Genomic DNA, 19869 nt, shown 5'->3' with positions numbered 1-19869 from the left:
TAAATGAAAGACAAATTATTGATATACAAAATTTAAAAATGTATTCATAAATTTCTATCCCGAAATGGCTCAGGAAGAATAATTTTTAAAAATCATACAGCTAAATTTCTGAAAGGTAGATAAGATTATCGACATCATTCACTCCTGGACAACAGATAATTCAAAAGTTGTAGCTATTAGAGAAGGAGGGGCAAGAAAAATTAGCCTCATGCAGTCAGTAATCATTTATGTGAGAAACGAGGTTATAGAAAAGAGTCACACAGGACACATTAATGTGAGTCTGTGAGAAAAACTATTAACATGTATTAATACTGGGTTAAAATTTTTTGAAAAATTTTAGACTTTCTCTACGATCATAACATATTGTGATGTATGCTTACCTAACAAGGCAAATCACTGTACAACTCATCAGCTACAGTAACAGGGGAAACCATAAGTAACCATTTTAGAGTAATTGTAAGTAATTTTAAAATGAATGAAGAGAATATAAGTGACTTTTTTAGCCTTAAGCAGGCTTATGAGGATGTCTAATGATTTCCCTGACGGATGGCACAGAATTGGTTTCGGAGTCAACACCTATGCAAATAAAAATGTCAGCTGAAAAATGAGATGGCACAATAAATCAGTCCTTTTAAGGAAACGGTGGAGGCAAAGAAAGGCAGAATAATTACATGCGTGGCCGCAGGGGTGGTTAAGGTGGTGCCATCTGTCACAGCAGACCTCTGACCCCAGGTGGGGGAGGGTGTCTCAGAACGGCCAGTGGTGTCAGAGTCACCAATCTGCAGCTCCTCAAGCATGGCTGTGGAGGACTCACTCTCCGAGCGGGAGGAGTGCTCGGCCAGGGAGGAGTCTGTAGTCAGAGAGCCTGTGTCATGGCTGTGGATAAGGCTTTCAGGAGCTGGGAGCAGGTGTTTGTATAAGCAATGGGAAAGGCTGTGGGGTTTATGCAGGCGTGAAGACCCCAAACCATCGGGTGGCGGAAGGCTAAGTGATGCTGAGCTGGTGCCACTGCCTGGTGAGAAAGTGGCTCGGTTCAAAGGTACCACGGAAGGAGGGCACGGAGGAGAGGCTTCTGGTGTGGTTTGTCTGTGTGTCTGTGAAGCATTTACCTCCAACACACTGGCAGGTAAGTTCTGATTTCCAAGCTGAGTATGAGGAAAAAATAATAAGAGATAAATTATCCAATTAACAAAAGTACCTCTTTTTTGCAATTTGGCAGAGAAGGCAAAGCATCGGTTTTATTTGCAAGCACTTTAAGGAGTTACATTCAGATGGATTAGGTGCCAACCACACAGTGCAGAAAAAGCATGAAAACAGGAAGAAAGTGAACCCAGTCGGTGTGTTTTGGAAACAAGGCCGGTTTTCACACAGCACTGCAATGTAATTTTGGGTAGGGGCTTGAGAATGTTGGCACAATGAAACTGTTTCCTCAGGAGTTTTAGTTTTTGTATTTGTGACGATGATAAGATATCAGACTATTGGTCAGCAGAACTGGTTTGCCCTTCACTAGAAAAATCTAATCGCATAACTGCCTCCCCCTTGCCAAAATGTCCCCAAAACATAAATCTGTTTGTCTTATTTTTTCCTGGTTTATGAATCTAAATACTGATAATACTAAACACAACTAAGTGGAAAAGATAAATGGAAACGCTATTTTATTTCCTTTCCACTCATTAAATCTGTTCTTTGATTTCACTACAAAATATGAAAAGAATTGGACTTTAAAAATATCCTAGCAATGCAAACAGAGGTACCATGTGTGAAAATGAAAACCAGCCACCGATAATGGTTAGAACGCACCCTAGTTAGTTAGAACTGTGGTTGGCACTAAATCTTAGGTAAAGGAGAAAGAAACTGAAGGAAAAACAAAAGATTTAACAGCTTAAAGCCTATATATAGCCCAAGAGGCTAATCATAGCGAAGGGATGCTCTGTAGGAAGAAGAGAGATGACCGTTTGAAATTTTACAACCACCTGTGGTAGCCCTGATGACGTCTGACCGCACATGACAAACAGGATGATAAGCACTGAATTCAACATAAGTGAATAAAACTCCGAAGCAAGTTTTCTTACTTATTTTTTCTACCTTTCAGAATAAATATTTTTTTTGGAGGGGATGTTTGGGGGAGGAAATGGTTTGAAGATAGATGGCCAGAGGTATTGTGAGATACTAATACAAAGATGGGAAATGAATGAAGGAGAACCATTTACACTTAGAAATATTGCCTAGTAAATGTTTAAGGAGTACAATTTGGTGTTCTTTGGCGGCCGCAATTTTCATAATGGCTGATGTCATGCACGTTGTTAGCATGATAAAAAAAGTTACAATACTTTTTTTCTCAGACTTTTACTTGAATGCTTTTAAAAAAATCCATTATATAAAAAGGTCTCTCTGAATCATAGATCCCTTAGAAATCTGATGAAAGTGACTGATCCTTCTTTTAGGGAAATGCACAAATTCATACATACAGAAAGTTCTGCACAAACTTCACGGGGAGAGAGACACTCTAAACATATCCTTAATCTAACGGGTTAAGAAACCCCAACCCTGGATAAAAAGACAGATTTTCTTGTCCTAATCTCACTTAATATGATTTTTTCTTGTTCAAACAGAGTCATTTTAAATGTGAAATATATATATATATATATATATATATATATATATGTTTTACTGTTTATGGTTGTTTAAATCTCTAGAAATAACTGACAGAAATCTGAGTTACCCAGAACTTAAAATGTTTTGGTAGGGATGCACCCTTATTACTGAGTGCTTATAGTAATTGCAATCTTATTGGAGGTAAAACTATAATATTATGAAATTACCATAATTCTAACTTAATATATTAAAATTTTGCTATAAGTCTGAATGTAATTCAGTATAAAGCAGTCTTTGGATGGCGTCAATGAAATTTCCCCTAATAATGCAGCTTTACTAAGGATGCTTCCACGTAATATGAATCTCTTTTTAGTTTTATTTATGCCAAATGAAAACTATGAAATAATACAAATCATACAAAAGGATTTGAGTTATTTGCTCATAAGACTTTTCCCTTTGAAATTAAAAGAAAATAAATCTAATGACTTTAACTCCCGTTGGATTGACTTGTCCATATCCTATGACTCGAAACATGTCAAAAGCTAAAGCGTCTTCTTTCTAAAATCACCATTGTCATGGGTAATAAGATCAGTAGTTTGCATAGCATTGTGTCTGGGGATGGCCCTTACCCATTCAATTGTTCTTCCAAATAGAATGTCCACAGAAAACAAAATTATTCCACCTTTTGAATTTCTTTCACCACCTCCTGACATGTTCCTGGTTTTGAGTCTTTTAATGCACGTGTGTGTATGTGTGCATGTGCGTGTGTGTGTGTGCACGTGTGTGTATGTGTGCGTGTGTGTGAGTGTAAGGCATGAAATGCCTCGTGGTGAGTCACATCACACTTACATTTCTACAGATAGAACTCAATAATTCAACAGTCGTACTGGTCACCCACAAAAAAGCTTTGACAAGACCCCAATCTCCACATGAATGGAATACTCTATAGACCCGGGGGGAGAGAAAGACCATGAGACACGTGTTTCTCCTGAGGAAAATCAGAAGAGCAGCTGGAAAGGTGTGAAGGGGAAGAAGGCGGTATTTTCCCCATCTGGACTACCCTGAAAAATAGGGAAAACTGGCTTAAAACAAGCACATTTTTTTCCTTACTTCGTGAGTGGCAAGTAGATGATGCAGAAAATCATCCCCACTGTTTTGAGTCTCCTTTTCAAGACCGTGGAAGACTGAGGTGTTTGAATAGGGATCAAAGGTCACCAACTTTTTGTGAGTATAAATTGCTTTTTCTTTCCCCCACCCTTGAGCTAGCAGGAACGGGGTAAGGAGAAACACCAGCTAGCAGTCAGGGGCTGCCTGGTCTTCTGCAAAGGACAGGGACAGTACTCAAACCTATGCTTCATACACCAAGAGAGAGCACCTGCTTACTCAAACTAGCACTGAGCTTCTTCGTCCAAATGACTCCAACCCAGAATGCTAAGGAGAGCCTGTGGATGAGAGTGATCACCAATCGACACGGGAGCTCCTGAGGAATGAAGGGGCATGGAGATTCAAGGGAAGGTGAGCTTCAGCAGTGGAGAAAGCGTATTGAGTTGGATGAAGGCATTGCAAACTCAAGTGCCCATCATGGGCCAGGAAAGTATCCAGAATGTGCAAATCAAGCCCGTGCTGGATGCCAGGGAATGATGGGACAGATGGCAGAACGCGGAAGTCATGTTGCCCCTCAAGGCGGGCGTCATTTGCCCATATCCTTTGCTTTGAAACAGGCTGAAAATGAAAGCCCACTGTCTCTAAAACCACCACAGTCATGGGTAATATGAGTTTTAGTTCGCTCATAAGCTCAGTGACAACACATCTATAGTCACAAGCCCCTAGGCCATCACTTGCTGACGCAGCAGATGTGGAAGCTGGAGGAGAAAGAGGGTAGGTGTGAAGCGGGGATATGAAGGAGTGCATGGCCAGGCCTAGGGAGAGGAGAGTAAAGTGCTTATTGGGGCGCAAAATTTAAAGAGTGACAGAAACTAAGTAATCGAGATAAATTCTGTTTCAATGCAATCTTTGAAAGAAAATCAAGATAAATGCAAAAAAGAAAATATACCCCATACTGAACAAATATGTCAAAAATATAAATAAAGACCAGTGCATGCCAAGCCATAGGAAAAGAGAAAAAAAAATGGATCTGGAGTTTTTAACGCAAGAAAACTCATCAATAATATTTTCAAAATCTACATGTTTGCTTATTTCAGTTTTAGTTGAGAGAATAGACATGTTTGACCATTTCTAATTAACTGATGGCAATCTTAAATCATTTTTAATTAATTTAAGGTGACGTAAACACGTAATAGGGCAAGCGCAGTGGCTCACACCTGTAATCCCAGCACTTTGGGAGGCTGAGGCGGGCGGATCACCTGAGGTCAGGAGTTCGAGACCAGCCTGGCCAACATGGTGAAACCCCACCTCTACTAAAAATACAAAAATTAGCCAGGCGTGATGGCAGGCACCTATAATCCTAGTTACTTGGGAGGCTGAAGCATGAGAATTGCTTGAAACTGGGAGGTGGAGGTTGTAGTGGGCCGAGATCACACCACTGCACTCTGGCCTGGGTGACACAGCAAGACTGTCTCAAATTTTAAAAAAAAAGTTTATTTTGCTTTAAATAAAATATTTAAGCTTAAAATAACGTGTGAGTTTCAATAAACCTGCGTTTCAACTTTTCAAAAAAAATTCTAATGACTTAAACATTCTAGGAAAAAGTTCATTCACAATATATGAAAACAGGTAGAAGGGAGCACAGAATTTCTTTCCACCTCAGGCTCCAGTTGGCTTGATGTGGCCCTGTGGCCGAGGATCCTAACATCTGCCTCTTAACATCTTTAGTCATTGGGCTTCTAGGCTTCATTTCTCAAGGAACATAAGGGGTATATATTAAATGTCAAGCAAAGAAATCTGACAGGCTTTTTTCCAAAGGAGTTGACAGTAATTTTCTTGAAAAAAAAAATATCTAGGAAGGGGAGTGTTTTTTTTTTTTTTTTTAACGGAGTCTTGCTCTCGGCCTCCAAAAGTGCTGGGATTACAGGAGTGAGCCACTGTGCCTGGCCGGAAGGGGTTTTTAAAAAACCAGTCTTTACCTCCCATCCCCATATCCTTTTGGGACAATGTGCCCCCTCTTTCATGGCCTGTCCTGGGCGTATGAGGAGACGTGCCAGCAGCTGTGTCTGTTGCCGGATCATCATTTTGCTGGCCACAGTTGATTAGGAAGAGGGAATGACTGGACTACGCTGGGCCAGTGGGGTCCTGCCTCCCTCCTGGGAATTTGAATTGTGAATTTGAATTATATGACACTGAATGCCCCTCAGGTAGCTGTCAGGTACCCAGACGCAAGGAGTCAGAGAATGTCATGGAAACCCACGGATAACCTGAAGTAACAACAGAGCAGAAAGTAAAAGACGGAACTATGCAGTTCCTATGACTGAGAAGGACGGAGGGCGGCTGCCTGGTCATTGCCCCGTTTCCCTAAGGCCTGGCTGTATTGCCTGCATTGTAATGATGTGAGATTGTCTGACAGCCTCATAATAAAAACTATTTGAACCATATACTCCCTACCCAAGACCTGGGTGACAAGTGATCTAAAATTGTCACACAGATTGGGCACACTGACAGCATGTGGCAACTGAATCAGGGGAGTAAATATTTCTACTGTACTCTGTGGTGTTCAGATTGGGAATATGGTTTTGCATCTGGGGAAGTGGCATATTTTAAGAGCATTACCAAAATATGGGATTTCAGAATCAGCTTGTGTGAGAGCATAGAGGTAGCAGAGGCTAGTGGCTGAGCTGTGGATCTTGAGTCAGACAGACTTAGGCAAGTTGTTTAATTCCCTTGGCCTCAGTTCCTTCATGTGTAAAATACAGACATGGATAAAACCCATCTCTTAAAGCCTGTAAAAATTAACACGCTTTTAATTTTTACGTGGGGCAATGTAAAGTGCTTAGCACAGTGCCTGGTGTGTTGTAATAGCTCTCAAAAAAAGGAGAATCATGTTTAAAAAAATCAAAATACTGGGAAGGAACAGGAGTGCTCTACACAAAGCCAGTAGCAGGGTAGGGAGGGGAAGGATCACGTGAACACTGTCAGATGGAGGCGGAAGAATATTCTCTCTCTTTTGCTCTGTGGATAACCATGCAGAAGTTAAGGAAGGCAGATCATGACCCGGTATTAGAAATTCTTTCCAATAATTCGATCTCAGAAATGGCCGAGCACTGGATTGCTGCCTTGGAACGTAACTGAGCTCTTCATTAAGTGTATTCAGAAGAGGCTGGAGGCCCATCTATCGGGAGATATTGAAGAGGATGTTTTATTTGTAAATTCATGTTGGCCTCCCAAATATTCTCTAATGTGCAATTATTTAAATGCACACATATGCATGCACGTGAACAGACATCAAATGGAGAAATTGCCAAAGACCTGATCAACTAATAGCATTACAAGCTCATAGAAAGGAAGCCATCCTAATGGAAGACATCAATGATCGGGGCTGGTGTTGATAGGAATGTTCCAGAAGGTGCGTTCTGCAGTTCTGCCCCTATCACCCCACACTGCTGACATGTCTGCATTACTCTGTCCTCCTTAGCATCTACATACTGATCTCATGGAGCACGAGAAATGAGTTTCCTCTCTCTTCTACACCACGGGCAGGCAAGTTCCCCTGTGAGTCCCCAGCATATGTACAGTGGCAGCTGTGAAGGTGCGGCTTTGGCAATTGATTGATTATGTTGTTTCATAACAGACAGGACAAGCTTATCTTCCTGAAGCAAAGAACATAGCACAGATGCCAGAGAAACTCTTTGGGGGTGTAGCTTTTTGCTGGCTTTCTGAAGCGTCTGGCTTATACCTTCACTGACTTGACATTGAGAACAATGTGACATTTTTAGCAACAGGATATCTGGTCACACAGTAACAGAAGGATAACATGCCTCATTTCTGGTCTGTTTGCAGGAGGACAATTAAAGCACATGCCATTTAGAAAACATTATGAAAAACTGTCAAATATGAAGAGAATTTCTAACAGTGACCTGTAGTTTTCTTCTTAAACTAATGATCAGACTTTAATAATAACAAAACTATGTAAATAAAACTTCTGGAACACTGAAATGTACTTTTCACATCTTGGTGTACTTTTATTGCTTGGGTCTGGTAATTCCTGGGAGCCTCATTCTTTATAATGGAGCACATATTTGGCTGACACAGTGTATAGCTTACAGCGCCTGGCATTGGCTAAGACTTGCCAGAACGTGGAGTGCAAGTGTTTAAATTGGAAAGGTCACCATTGTGAAAGATCATTACATGAAAATGAGACTTAAAAATGCAGCATATCACAATCATCAAGACGTAGAAACAAACCAAATGTCCACAGATGGATAAATAGATAAAGAAAATGTGGTGTATGCACCCACTAGAATACTATTCAGCCTTAAAAAAGATGGATATCCTGCCACATGCTGTAACATGGAGCAACCTGGAGGACGTTATACCAAGTGAAAGCCAGTCTCAGAAGGACAAATATATCAGCAGAGAGTAGAGTGGTGGTTGGCAGGGGTTGGGGGCAGGGGGGAATGAGTTGCTACTCAGTGGGCATGAAGTTTTAGTTATGCAAGGTGCACACATTCTAGAGATCTGCTTTGCACAGCATGGTGCCTACAGTTAACAACACTGCACTGCACACTTGCAAATTTCTTAAGAAGGCAGATCTCATGTTAAATGTTCTTGCCAAAATTTTAAACAGAGAATAAAAACTGCAACAGCTTCATGCTACCTTTTTCACAAAGCCTGAGGAAAGAGGACACACTATGTTGGAACAAACTGCAAGTCTGTTGAAACAAACTTTTACCCACCGGTAAAAAAAAAAAAAAAGAAGTATTGTTGAAAATAATATATTTATTTTTCCCAATCAGATGCATAATTTGGAAAAATATTATTTAATCATGATGACAGCTACTGTAGGTTTAGGAATTACTATGAAGCAGGTACCATGCCAAGATCCTTATATGCCTTACTCAAACCTCCCAGCAGTTCTATAGATGAGAAAACTGCTGCTCGGGGAGGGTGAATAACTAGATGAATGGATTTATGTTAATAAGATCTTGAAAGAGCTGACTGCCCAACCACTCTCTTCCCGGTCTGTCTCATACCCACTCCAGGAAAGCCTCCTTCCTCACCATGGAATCAATGGTAAGTTTTCAGATTTCATTTCAAGCCTGTCTTATCAACAGCATTTGTGCAGTGAACCATTCCTTTCTTTCCACACATTTTCCTCGCATGGCTTTTAGGATGCCACATTTTCCCGGATTTTCTCCTCCCTTAGAGGATGCTGCTTTCAGTCTCCTCGGCTGCTTCTTCCTCTTAATGCTGAGATTCACTCAGGCTCAACTCTTGGCCCTCCCCTTTTCTCTGTCCACCCCCCTGGTGATCTCACTCTGTCTCATGGCCACAAAACCCATCGACAAGCCAATGGCTCATATCTCCAACCAGGACCTTTCCCCGGGAGGTACAGGTTCTCACATCCAAATGCTTACTTGACCACTTCATGTGGGTGTCTAAGAAATGCCTCAAACTTCCTGTTTCCCAAATGGAACCTTTGAAGTTTCCACCAACCTGCTCCACCCACAGCTGTCCAGTCTCAGCTGAAGGCAACGCTATCTTCCAGTTGGAGTCAACCTTGACTTTTCTCTTCCTCACATCCCACATGCAATCTGCCAGGAAGTCCTGTTTGCTTGACTTTCAAAATACATTCTCAGAGTCTGATTTCTCACCACCTCCTCTGCTGCCCCCTGCTTTGAGCCCCCATCATTTCTCACCTAAAGGACTGCAGTAATTACCTAACTGGTTTGCCTGATCTCCTCCTTGCCCCACTATGGTACTTTTTTCACTGAGTTGCCAGAATGATTTTGTTAAAATATAATGGAAATAATAATGGTGGCAGCCTCAACATCCTCCAGTGGCCTCCATTATTATTGAGAGTAAATGTCAAAATCCTTGCAATGGCTCACAAGGCCTCCCGTCGTCGGGTCTTTCTTACCTCTGACTTCACTTCCTATCACTCTCACCTCACTTACTTCCTCTCCCTCCCTCAGGCTTCCTTCTGGTCCTCCCACAGCCCCAGAGTGATCAACCTCAAAGCCTTTACATAAGACATTCCCTCTGCCTGGAATATTCTTCGCCCTTCAAAGCTGTTCTGTCTTTTCAGTGAGGTCTATTGATTGAGTTACCATACCTGACATGATATCTGGTCTCCACAACTCAGCTTTGCATGGCATAACTCAATTTCCATAATCTTCTAATATATGTAATTTACTCAAGTTCTTATTAATGTTTGCTCCTCCTGCCACACACAGACAAATTTTAAGCAGGAATGGTTTCAAATCCAACTCTGTCACTAGAACAGACTGGACATAGGTTAAGCACCCAATAAATATTTGTTGAATAAATAGCAGTGACAGGATCTCAAATCTTAACTTTTGGATGGTGCCGATACCCTGGGGATTATATAATCAAACCAACCGTCTCTGCTCAGCCTGGATAAAACCATGCAAAATGAAAAGTATCAGCTTGTTTTCAAACATCACAAAACCATTCTGAAGAAGCAAACCATGTTGGATGAGTCCAGTGACTGACATGTGTTCCTATGACTTCTCCTATGCCTGCTTCCTGGCATGCCCATCCTGGGACACGGGCGAGCCCGCTCACTGACACTGGCACAGGCCTGTCTGTACAGTCACCCAAGGATTTTGCTCCCTCAGATCTTCCTGGACTCCTGAACCTGATCAAGATGCACCTGCCTTAGCTTCCACCGTCATGGCGCCGTGTCTCCTTGTCACTGGTAAGTAACTATTTCGCAAGGAGAAGTAGCACTCTTTCAGAGTGGCGGCCCTGCAGCCAGTCTGCCAGGGTGTGCATCCTGGTTCTGCCTTGTGCCAGCTGCATGACCCCGGGGGAGCAACTTCGTGCCTCAGTTTCCTTAGCCATAAAATAAGGACAGTAGTAATACCTACTCCATGGGATTGTGGAAATCATTAATAAACATAAACAAGCTGGAACAGTGTCTGCATAGAGTAAACCCTTAATATCTGTTAACTGCTACTAATGTTGTTATTATTATTATCATCTGATTTCACAGGTGCTTTCAGAAGCTATTACCTTAATTAAAAGAAATCGCTCTACTGAATGAATTTTGTACATCTCGATTAGCTGATGGAGAAGATATTTGAGTAGAGGTGTGATAACACCAGTTTGTCCTTTTAATCATTTCTGTTTAAGGCTCTTCTGCTTTATGAGTGGGTGGGGAGATCTTGGTGTCAGTTAGTTATCTTTTGGAGATTTTCTGCACAGTTTAAAAATATATATCCTCAAGGATATGTTTTGGATGATCTTTAATAACACAGATACAAAAAGGAGTAGTATACAAATTATTTACTTAGACACCAGTGTTTTCAATATTAACACTGCTGCTGTTGCTGCTACTATTTTATCTTTTATTAACAGCTATCATTTATTGAGTGCTTGCTCTAGCCTAGTCTATGGTAATTCCCTAGTCTTATCATAACCTATGAATTAAGGATTAATTAGTATTCTCATTTCTTTGTTTGGACTCACAGGAAAGTTTAGATGAATGTCTCATCACATAGTGATGCCTGGATTAAATTCTACAGTTTACCCTTAAAGTTTATGCTCTTAGCACTACATTGTTTTATGGAGAAGTCAAAAAGAGAAGCACATTTCTCCTGCTGACAGACTAATACACGTAAGCAGAAGGATGCTATGAGAGAATTCTACATATATGGAAAGAAAGATTTACTTCCTGCAAGTCTGGATAATAAAAGTTGGCTAATATACTTTCTGAAATGATAAACTGATTAAGTTTTAGTGAAAATGAATATTGGGTTGCAAAGAAATAGACACTGCTTAAAATTAAGATAACCGTTCCCTGCCAAAGCAAATTATAATTGACAATTATTTGAAGAGATTTTACACATGTAAATAAAGTAAATCTAAGTGCAAAAGGGTCTCATATGAAAAATATTTCTTTGAAACCTAAACATGCTTTAAGTCCTGAAGTAGTTTGCAGTGTCTTAAATAACTGAGCCCTCAATGATTTTCCATAAATATCTAGAAGAAAAAAAATTTTAGAACATGATTTCTGGATGAAAGATCTGTATATGCATATTTACATTTAAAAATACCTAGACATTTGCTGATGAATTTAATAGGGTTTTAAATTTGAAAATGGTTTCTTTCTCCTTTCCCCTCCTGCTTGGAAACTAAGAAAGCATTAGGTCATATAAGAAGCCCAAACCAAAGGAGTTAGGGTCTCTACAACACACATGTATTAATACGAAGAGACTGAGAAGCCTAAGGTACCACCCTGCAGCCTGAGGACTGAGAGGCCACTGCAACTGCAGATTTTTGTCTCTCTTGCTGAAGAGGTATCTTTGCAGTCTCTGGAGAAAGCTCAGGTAGCCGTTTGTGGCTTTCAGGATCCTGTCCTGAAAGGGGAGCTATCTGTATGGAAAGAAATGCTGTGTGTGTCTCAGGCACTGGATTAGGGGTCAGTGAGCAGGGCCTTTTGAGAAATGATGGTACTTCAACAGATTTGGAAAACTGTGGAGTATTAATGGGGCTGCTACTTCCTAGATCCTTGTTATGGGTTAGTTTCAAGGTAGAAATCCTCCGCGTTTGAGAATCTTGCCTGTAGTCCTCTTGTAGAACTGGGGTGTTGATGTTAGTGAATGGTGCAGGATCCGTGCTGGAAGTTGCTGGTAGTGGATTAGTGATTTTTTGTGTATACGACATGGTTGTGTTAGATTCTTCAGAATATACAATTGTCTGTCTCGAATCTTCATTGGAATACATAGTTCCCTGAGGAAGTTTTTTGTTAGCAAAGTACTCTGTATTGGAGGGAATTTGTGTGTTAGTTACTAACTGGTCTAAAATGACACCCTTTGTGTGACTGGTTATCAAAGAGCTATGAAAGCTCTCTTTTCTGTCTGGTGGAGGGGGTGCCTGGATTGACAATGGGATCCAGAGAGAGAAATAAAGTTGAAAGAAAAACAGAGAAAGTCCAAGTTAGTCATGAAAGAAACCAGTGTCAACCTTGCCTTTACAGAAGTAAATCAATGCCACACCTTCTGATTATGCTATCCATTTTGTTAGCTAGATTGAGTGATCATTTTCATTCCCTTTAGAATGCACTTACATTTATTATCAATGTTTGCCCTTAGGGGAAAAAAGTGTTTCCAGAGAATACATTATAACCTTTGCTCCACCTACATTCTGGGAAATTATGTTAAAAGTGAACATGTGTTCTCTTGGCATATTTTTATTAGACTTTGAAATATATATATATATATATATATGGTTTGTTTAATAGCATTGTTTTATAACAATTTTCATGCTTGGGGCATAATTTTACTAATATCTCCAACACAGAGCTCCTTTAGTTAATATAATAGTTGCATACTCATAATTATTGAATACATAATGTATTGCTGACCTCATCAGTTTAAATCCAAAGCATCAGCTGTCAGCTTTTAAAGAATTAGAATATATGCTAGAGATTATGTTAGAAACTGATATACTTTTACGAGCTTAATCAGAAACAAAACCAAACCAAACCCTTGTTTGTTAAAATTTGTTCTCCATGTTGTAAATACAAGCCTGGCAAGTAAACTAAATACAAAAGGAAAAACATATTAAAAATAAAACGTGTATTGAAATATGCACACTAAGAAAGAAGCTGTACGCAGTGGTCTTTATAATAATCATGCCTTAAAATAATACAGTAGACAAGAGTGTGCAGGGTTACCTGAGTTGGTGATCTTTTATCTTGTAGGTTTGGTCGAACGCTTCTAAAACCTTTTGCTGCAAGAGAGGAATATGTAGCATCTCCGTTCAGTGTCTCTTGATTGCCATCATTGTAAGATCTCCAAGCTTTCATTAAGGGAAAACAATTGGATACAAAAATATCTACGTTCACTTAAACATTTTTTATAAAATTTATTTTTATTTCCAAAATTGTAGTGTTCTTAATAGAGGTGTAATTTAATATGCATAACAGTATATGAAATTTAAATTTAACATGAAGTCAGCACATGTGGCTACGAATATGTTTTTTAAAAGTCACAAATAATGTAATAGTTATTCAGAATATTTTTTCTGTACCTGAGTCTGGTGACTGAGAATCACGGCCTGAAAGAAAAAAAAAATGTTGAAATGAAGACTAAGGTGAAATAAATTAATAACCCAGTAAAAATAACATGGCAAAGAACTATATGCATTATTTTTGCAAACATTATTTCAGTTTTAAAATCTGGGTATGTCAAACATGCCAAAGGGAGGCTTGTACATTTATTCTTACTTCAATTAGAATGTCATTCATTAAATATCTATAATATATAAAATCTATATGGCAAACACTAATTTTTCCTGTCAATGATGTTGTAACATGCCATTTTAATCTTATTATGGCCAAAGATGAATATGTGAATTTCTAAACATCAAATTAAAGGATCAAAAGAGATCTGGTTTATAAACAGCACTAACTCAAACCACCAGATCCTTAACTTTCAATGCCCTGCTGTTGATAAGCATATTTAACTCCTGGGTTAGAGAACTGTACTCTGTAGTTTGCATTTTTTTTTAACCTTAGGAAACTGTAGACCTGTCTACCGTATCATGTGACATTTTCAAATTATTCTCGAGACTGAGTTTTTTTCTTATTGCCATATAAAAGTCATTTTACACTCAAATATGAAAGAGCTATTGCAATATGTTCCACTGTCTTTCAGCTAGTAAGCTGTGGAAAATACATTTCAGTACTAATAAATTGCTTTTGGTAAGGCAGTTGGCAAGTTATCGGTGATATATTTGTTATCAATTTTATTGAAGTTACATATTCCAGAATCTTCTATATGCAAATTTGAGGTAATCAGTTGGCACGTTTAACTCATGTATATTTGAAGTCATCAGCTTGTGTTGCCTGGTTTATTAAAGCACATGGTCAACTTTACTTAGATTCATTAAGCTTTTAGCCCAACCTGCTGTCCAGTCCTGGATTCCTTCTGCGTGTCCCCAGGACCATTATTAGATTCTCATTTCAATTCATAAAACAGGAACTTTACATGCTGAAAAAGTCTTTGTTTTTCTTTTAATGCTTCAGAATAGTTATTTTCAAGTTTAAACACAAGAATTTAGAATGATAAAAATGGGTTGAGAAATGCAAGCATCTGATTTTTAGATAAAATATTTGATATGGATTCTTTCCAAATCAAAGAAAGAAACACAAATGTGAGTCAGCACAGAGTATATTAGAATGATCCCAGCCCAGGTGAGCCAGAGAAGACTAATAAATTCCCATTCTTTATGATCATTGATAACCGTATGGATTTTATTTCCAATGAATTTAAAATTAGAGTAATAAAATGGGTACCATAGAGAAAAATCACTTTGATGAATTATGCATGAAATGCTTATTGGATCCTACTTCTAGAATTTGTACAATTTTTACAATTTTATTTTATTTTTTAAAGATGTGGTCTTGCTATTTTGTCCAGGCTGTCCTTGAAATAGTGGGCTCAAGAGATCCTATAGACTCAGTCTTTTGGTTAGCTGGGGCTACAAGTGTGTGCCACTGGGCCTGGCCCTCCTTCTAGGATTTGATGGAAGCAGAAATGATTGAAATTCTTTACCAGTTATATGATGAAGATAAAGAAAAACACAGTTTGGCAATATAGAGCAATCATCAGAATTCTGTTTTGGGGCACTCAGGAGAGAGATTTAACAACCACGAGGCTGCCATTCACTGTGGACAATGAACAAATTTTGGGATTTGGGAAAGGACAATGAAAAATAAATTTTGGGATTGGGGAAGAGGCAATAAAATCGCCCAAAGCTCCTTTATGAGAAGAGAAGCAGCATTAATAACAATGATTATATTCTGATTATTTTCTTGAGTATAGAGAGTTTCTTTTATGCTTGGTTTGGTAAAACTGAGATAAAAAAGAAGGCGTGCGGTATGTGCTGGGGACGAGGTAATGGGAGCCAGAGGCTTGGAGGTGCAAGGGGTGTGGGTGTGGTGAGAAAGAAGAGGGTGTACTGGGCAGGTCTGAAGGACACTGGAAATAAACTCCCTCTAATAGTCTGTAGGGGGCAGGCTCTGTTTCTTCACGCTGGTCACCGTGTTGAAGACGATGGAGCCCCAGGAAACGGTAAGCATGAGAATCAGAGGACAGTCACTCCAGGCTCAACTGTGGGTCTCTTCCTGGGACACTGGGCCCAGGGATTTCCAAATGAATCTGTCCCTGTGCCACTGGAAACATTACAGTAAGAGTGGTGGGCTGTGCTGAAGGGCCTTGCATCACACAGTGGACACGTGTGTGCAGAATTAAGAGAAAGGAGAAAATGGCCATGAATTCGAACTTCAGGATGAACCAATATTTTAATAAAGCTTATGTGGATGATTAAAGCCTGCCATGAAGTGGGTGGTCTTTCAAGGAGACTAAAGTACATATCATTTGTCTTTCTTTAAAATAAATCCAATTACAGATACTTGGAACACCCAGTCCTGATTTGCTCTTTATTACAGTCTCCTATATGGACACTGTTTAGCATAGCTCTGCTTTTATTTTATCCCTGCAGGAAAGCCTAGGAGAGGGAGGACACCTGTTCTTTGGGGCAGGTAATAGAAAGTATCATGGATCCATGTCAAGTAAAGAGAGCATAGGTTAGGAAAAAAAAAAAAAAAAAAAAGAGTCGGTCAGGTAAATGGCTTAGCAGATGTGTGGAGAAAATGGTTTTCCCCCAAATCTGCAACATTCTTGATGCACATTCACTTGTTAAAAAAAACACAAAGCTAGGACTAGGGGCCTGAGTCCTTCATGTTTAGTGTTCTTTAGTAGATAGTCACTGCTTCACTGATAATCCACTAATGACTAAATGGTGTACGTTTTTCCCTTTCCTGGCTGTTTTGCATGTGAATATTTTAACAAATAGGGTCTTGAAGAATGAAGACCTCCACATGCTCTTACCAGCACTTTTCCTTGTATCGAGGCGCAAACTAGTGAGTATCTGTCTGGAATTGTGTGCAAGACATTCCTGGTTCCATGTCAGGGGTGGAACTGAATGCCCTCAATGGCCCTTTCCACTGTTATGATTCTAACATGACAGCTTTTATGTAGCTGTGTTTGTGGTACGTGTCGCAGCATAGCCTCGCCTCTCAGGTTTTATTTAAATCCCTTTTAACTGATGTGCTATACTGACACTATCACTTATACTTTTCTTGAAAATTATTTTGATGCCTATAACTCATTTCTTTAGAAGACTCAAGTGTTTTTCAAGAATTATTTTGAAATGTTGATTAAATTCAAGTCAACTAATTGAGTGCCTACTGTGTTTCTGTGTACAAGTATAACCCTTTTCATTTATTTTCTTCATTTACTCTCATTTATTCTGACAAATCCTTGTGAGCCTGGGAAACGATTAAGCTTTCAGAGAGGTAAGAAAATGACAAACATTTTTTCTTTTGAAAAAAACGAAATGAGATCTAGACAGACTAATTTTCTTAAGGGCATAAAACATGCAGGTGGTATTGACAAGACCCTGCCTCTTGGCGGAGTGGTCCCCATACTGCAACAGGCCACTCTTGCCAGCGTTCCTTTAGGCTGCCAAGTGGTTTTGGTGAAATAAAATGTTTTTCATTGTTTCTCAATAGTCATTGTCTTGGTTCTAGCATAGGTTTAAAATATCCATGTGTGCTCTGATGGATTGTCCAGTGGGAATTTACTTCTTATAAAAGGAAAAGAGAAAGACAGAATGACTCAGGGGACAAAGAGGTGATGACTCAGATTGACTCTCTGATCTGAGAAGGGAGTGAAAATGGCCGGGGACCTTTTGTGGAGGTTTTACATAAAGGTCCCCGGCCTTTTGTAACAAATTACAAAATTGTTGTATTTTAACAATATCAAAGGCAATAAATATTTATCAATTCCCTTTTGATTCACATAAAGACACTGTATCATATAAGTTCTTATGAAAGCTACATAGAATGCAGTTGTGCATATTAATGCTGACTTCTTTATTCAAAAATGTAATGGAAACTTCTTTGAAAAAGGGGACCAGGTGTGGTGGCTCATGCTTGTAATCCCAGCACTTTGGGAGGCCAAGGTGGGCAGATCACTTGAGGTCAGGAGTTCGAGACCAGCCTGGCCAACATGGTGAAACCAGGTCTCTACTAAAAAAATACAAAAATTAGCCAGGCATGGTGGCAGACACCTGTAATCCCAGCTACTCAGGAGCCTAAGGCAGGAGAATGCTTGAACCTGGGAGGCAGAGGTTGCAGTGAGCCGAGATCGTGCCACTGCACTGCAGCCTGGAACACAGAGCAAGACCCTGCTCATCTCAAAAAAAAAAAAAAAAAAAAAACAAAACTTACTTTATGTCTAATTGACACAAAAAAAGGCTGTTTTTAAACAATTATGTCCAAAATTCAGTGGACTTCATTCTCTAGAAATCTTACTCCTAGTGATAGAAAACTTAAAATAACTGAAAGCTACATTGTTATTACTGAAGATTATTTCATATTCTTGAAGTGCGAATTATTATTATTATTTTTTGCTGTTGTAATTTTGAAGCGTTAAATCTTTTCTATTAAGTCGAGTTATATGAAATTGCGTGTATTCAGATAACTCTCCACATTGGCACTGTCGAAGCAGTGTGCCATGCCCTGGCATATGCAGCAAGGTTCACGTCTGAGTAGGCTGGGCGGAGATCCTATTTGGTTGAAATGTCGATGACATTCAGGGTATTGGCATTCCAATTACACGATGGCCCTGAACTCTTAACATTTATTGTCTTACTTGCCTTCCTTCCTGTTTCCCATAGTATCCAATGTAAACACATCTGTAGTTTTTCTAACACCTTTTTGTGTTTATACATGCATGAGCCAATACATACAAATAGAGATTTGTAGAAAGATGTTTTTTAACCAAAATGAGGTCATACTATAAACCTTGTGCATTTTCTTTTAACTTAATATATAACTGAACTCACTAGCCGGGCATTTAAACTTGGACGTTGAAATCCATTGTGGATTAGAGGTGGTGATGGAAGTGGGATTCTCCATATGGAAGTCCATGTTTGTTTTTGTTTTTTTTTCTCTAGAGAAACTCAGTAGTTTAGAATTAAGTGACTGTAAAGCGAAGACCACCGTGAGTATTTAATCAACTGCTAGATGTATGTGTGTAGAAGACTGTGATATGCGTAGTGAGAATTAAAATTATTTAGACTCCCCATCCCTTTCTCACTTCTGCTGTAAGATCCATTAATCTTATAAATAAAAGACAAGCAATCCCCAAACTGCAACTAACCAACCAGCCAACCAACCAACCAGTCACCAACAGGTGTGGGTCTATTTCAGGGTCTGGAGGCACTGGGCTTGCTGGCCTCCCTCCGACCTTCTAACAGCTGCACCCCCTCCCAGTGCAGACTGTGCCTTAGGTACTGTGCCTAACTTTGGTACTGTGCCTTAGGTAGTCACAACAGAGATTTATTATAAAGACACCACCTGAGTGGATGCTGAAATCTCGCGTCCCCAGTGACTTCCTATCTGTGGGCGCATGTTAATCTTAATTAGTCAAGATTTTGATATGTTTAAATATATATATTAGAAGGGTCTTTGCTGACTGGATTAAAGGAAAGCAAAGGTGTCTTTCAAAACTAATGTTCTATCATTCTGTTCATAACCTTTGACAAAGAATCCAGTTAATGAAGATTCAGTTTCCTACAAATCCCTTTTTCATCCTGTACCCTTGTACTCCTACCCCAACAGTTTTTAGGTTAAAAAAAAAACCCGAAAAACCTCTGAGTTATCTTAATGAAATATTATGTTACTTAAGTTCATGAGATAACAAAAACTTAAATAGTTATTAACACTTGCGGTTACTCAAACTATTTTTGGCAAGTGACTGTTGTTTTTAATTATACATTTGAAATGTTTCCTACAAGATCTCATTTTCCTTTGCTTTTTATGTTTAGAACAAAAACAGTCAGAAGAGCTAGAAGCCATTCAAGTGCGACATTCTGTGAGTTAGTGATATTATACCTGCAGCCAATAGGTTTGGAGAACTTTGCACTCTCTTCACAGATGTTAGCGTAACAGACATGGCGGCACGTTTGCGAGCACACCCACCGCTATCTGGAAGCAAAAAAAATGATATAGCAGAGGCCAAGGCAACGGGAAAAGCACGTGCAGTATCATGCATTTTAAGTGAA

At 39.4% G+C, this 19869-nt stretch overlaps 2 protein-coding genes across 19 annotated transcripts in view; both read right to left on the bottom strand.

Moving 5' to 3' along the window:
• The window catches only part of SORBS2 (sorbin and SH3 domain containing 2), a 227551-nt gene that overhangs the window by 77914 nt on the left and 129768 nt on the right, over positions 1–19869 (bottom strand). For 6 of the 18 annotated variants that reach the window (XM_050792564.1, XM_050792577.1, XM_050792567.1 and 3 more), the window contains 3 exons: positions 19700–19792; positions 13765–13791; positions 13409–13533 (listed from right to left, as the gene is read on the bottom strand). In XM_050792564.1, the coding sequence (XP_050648521.1) occupies positions 13409–13533; positions 13765–13791; positions 19700–19792 (245 nt within the window). Of the gene's footprint in view, positions 1–671; positions 1146–11964; positions 12607–13408; positions 13534–13764; positions 13792–19699; positions 19793–19869 lie in introns of all 18 variants that reach the window. The other 12 variants (XM_050792562.1, XM_050792563.1, XM_050792565.1 and 9 more) reach the window with 6 other exon arrangements.
• PDLIM3 (PDZ and LIM domain 3) overlaps positions 1–19869 on the bottom strand; it is a 214851-nt gene that overhangs the window by 154380 nt on the left and 40602 nt on the right. The gene's annotated exons all lie outside the window — the stretch shown is intronic.

This window comes from Macaca thibetana, chromosome 5 (assembly GCF_024542745.1).
Source record: "Macaca thibetana thibetana isolate TM-01 chromosome 5, ASM2454274v1, whole genome shotgun sequence".
Classification (NCBI taxonomy): Eukaryota; Metazoa; Chordata; class Mammalia; order Primates; family Cercopithecidae; genus Macaca; species Macaca thibetana.
Note: the sequence above shows the minus strand (reverse complement) of the source record. Positions and strands in the feature narration are given on the sequence as shown.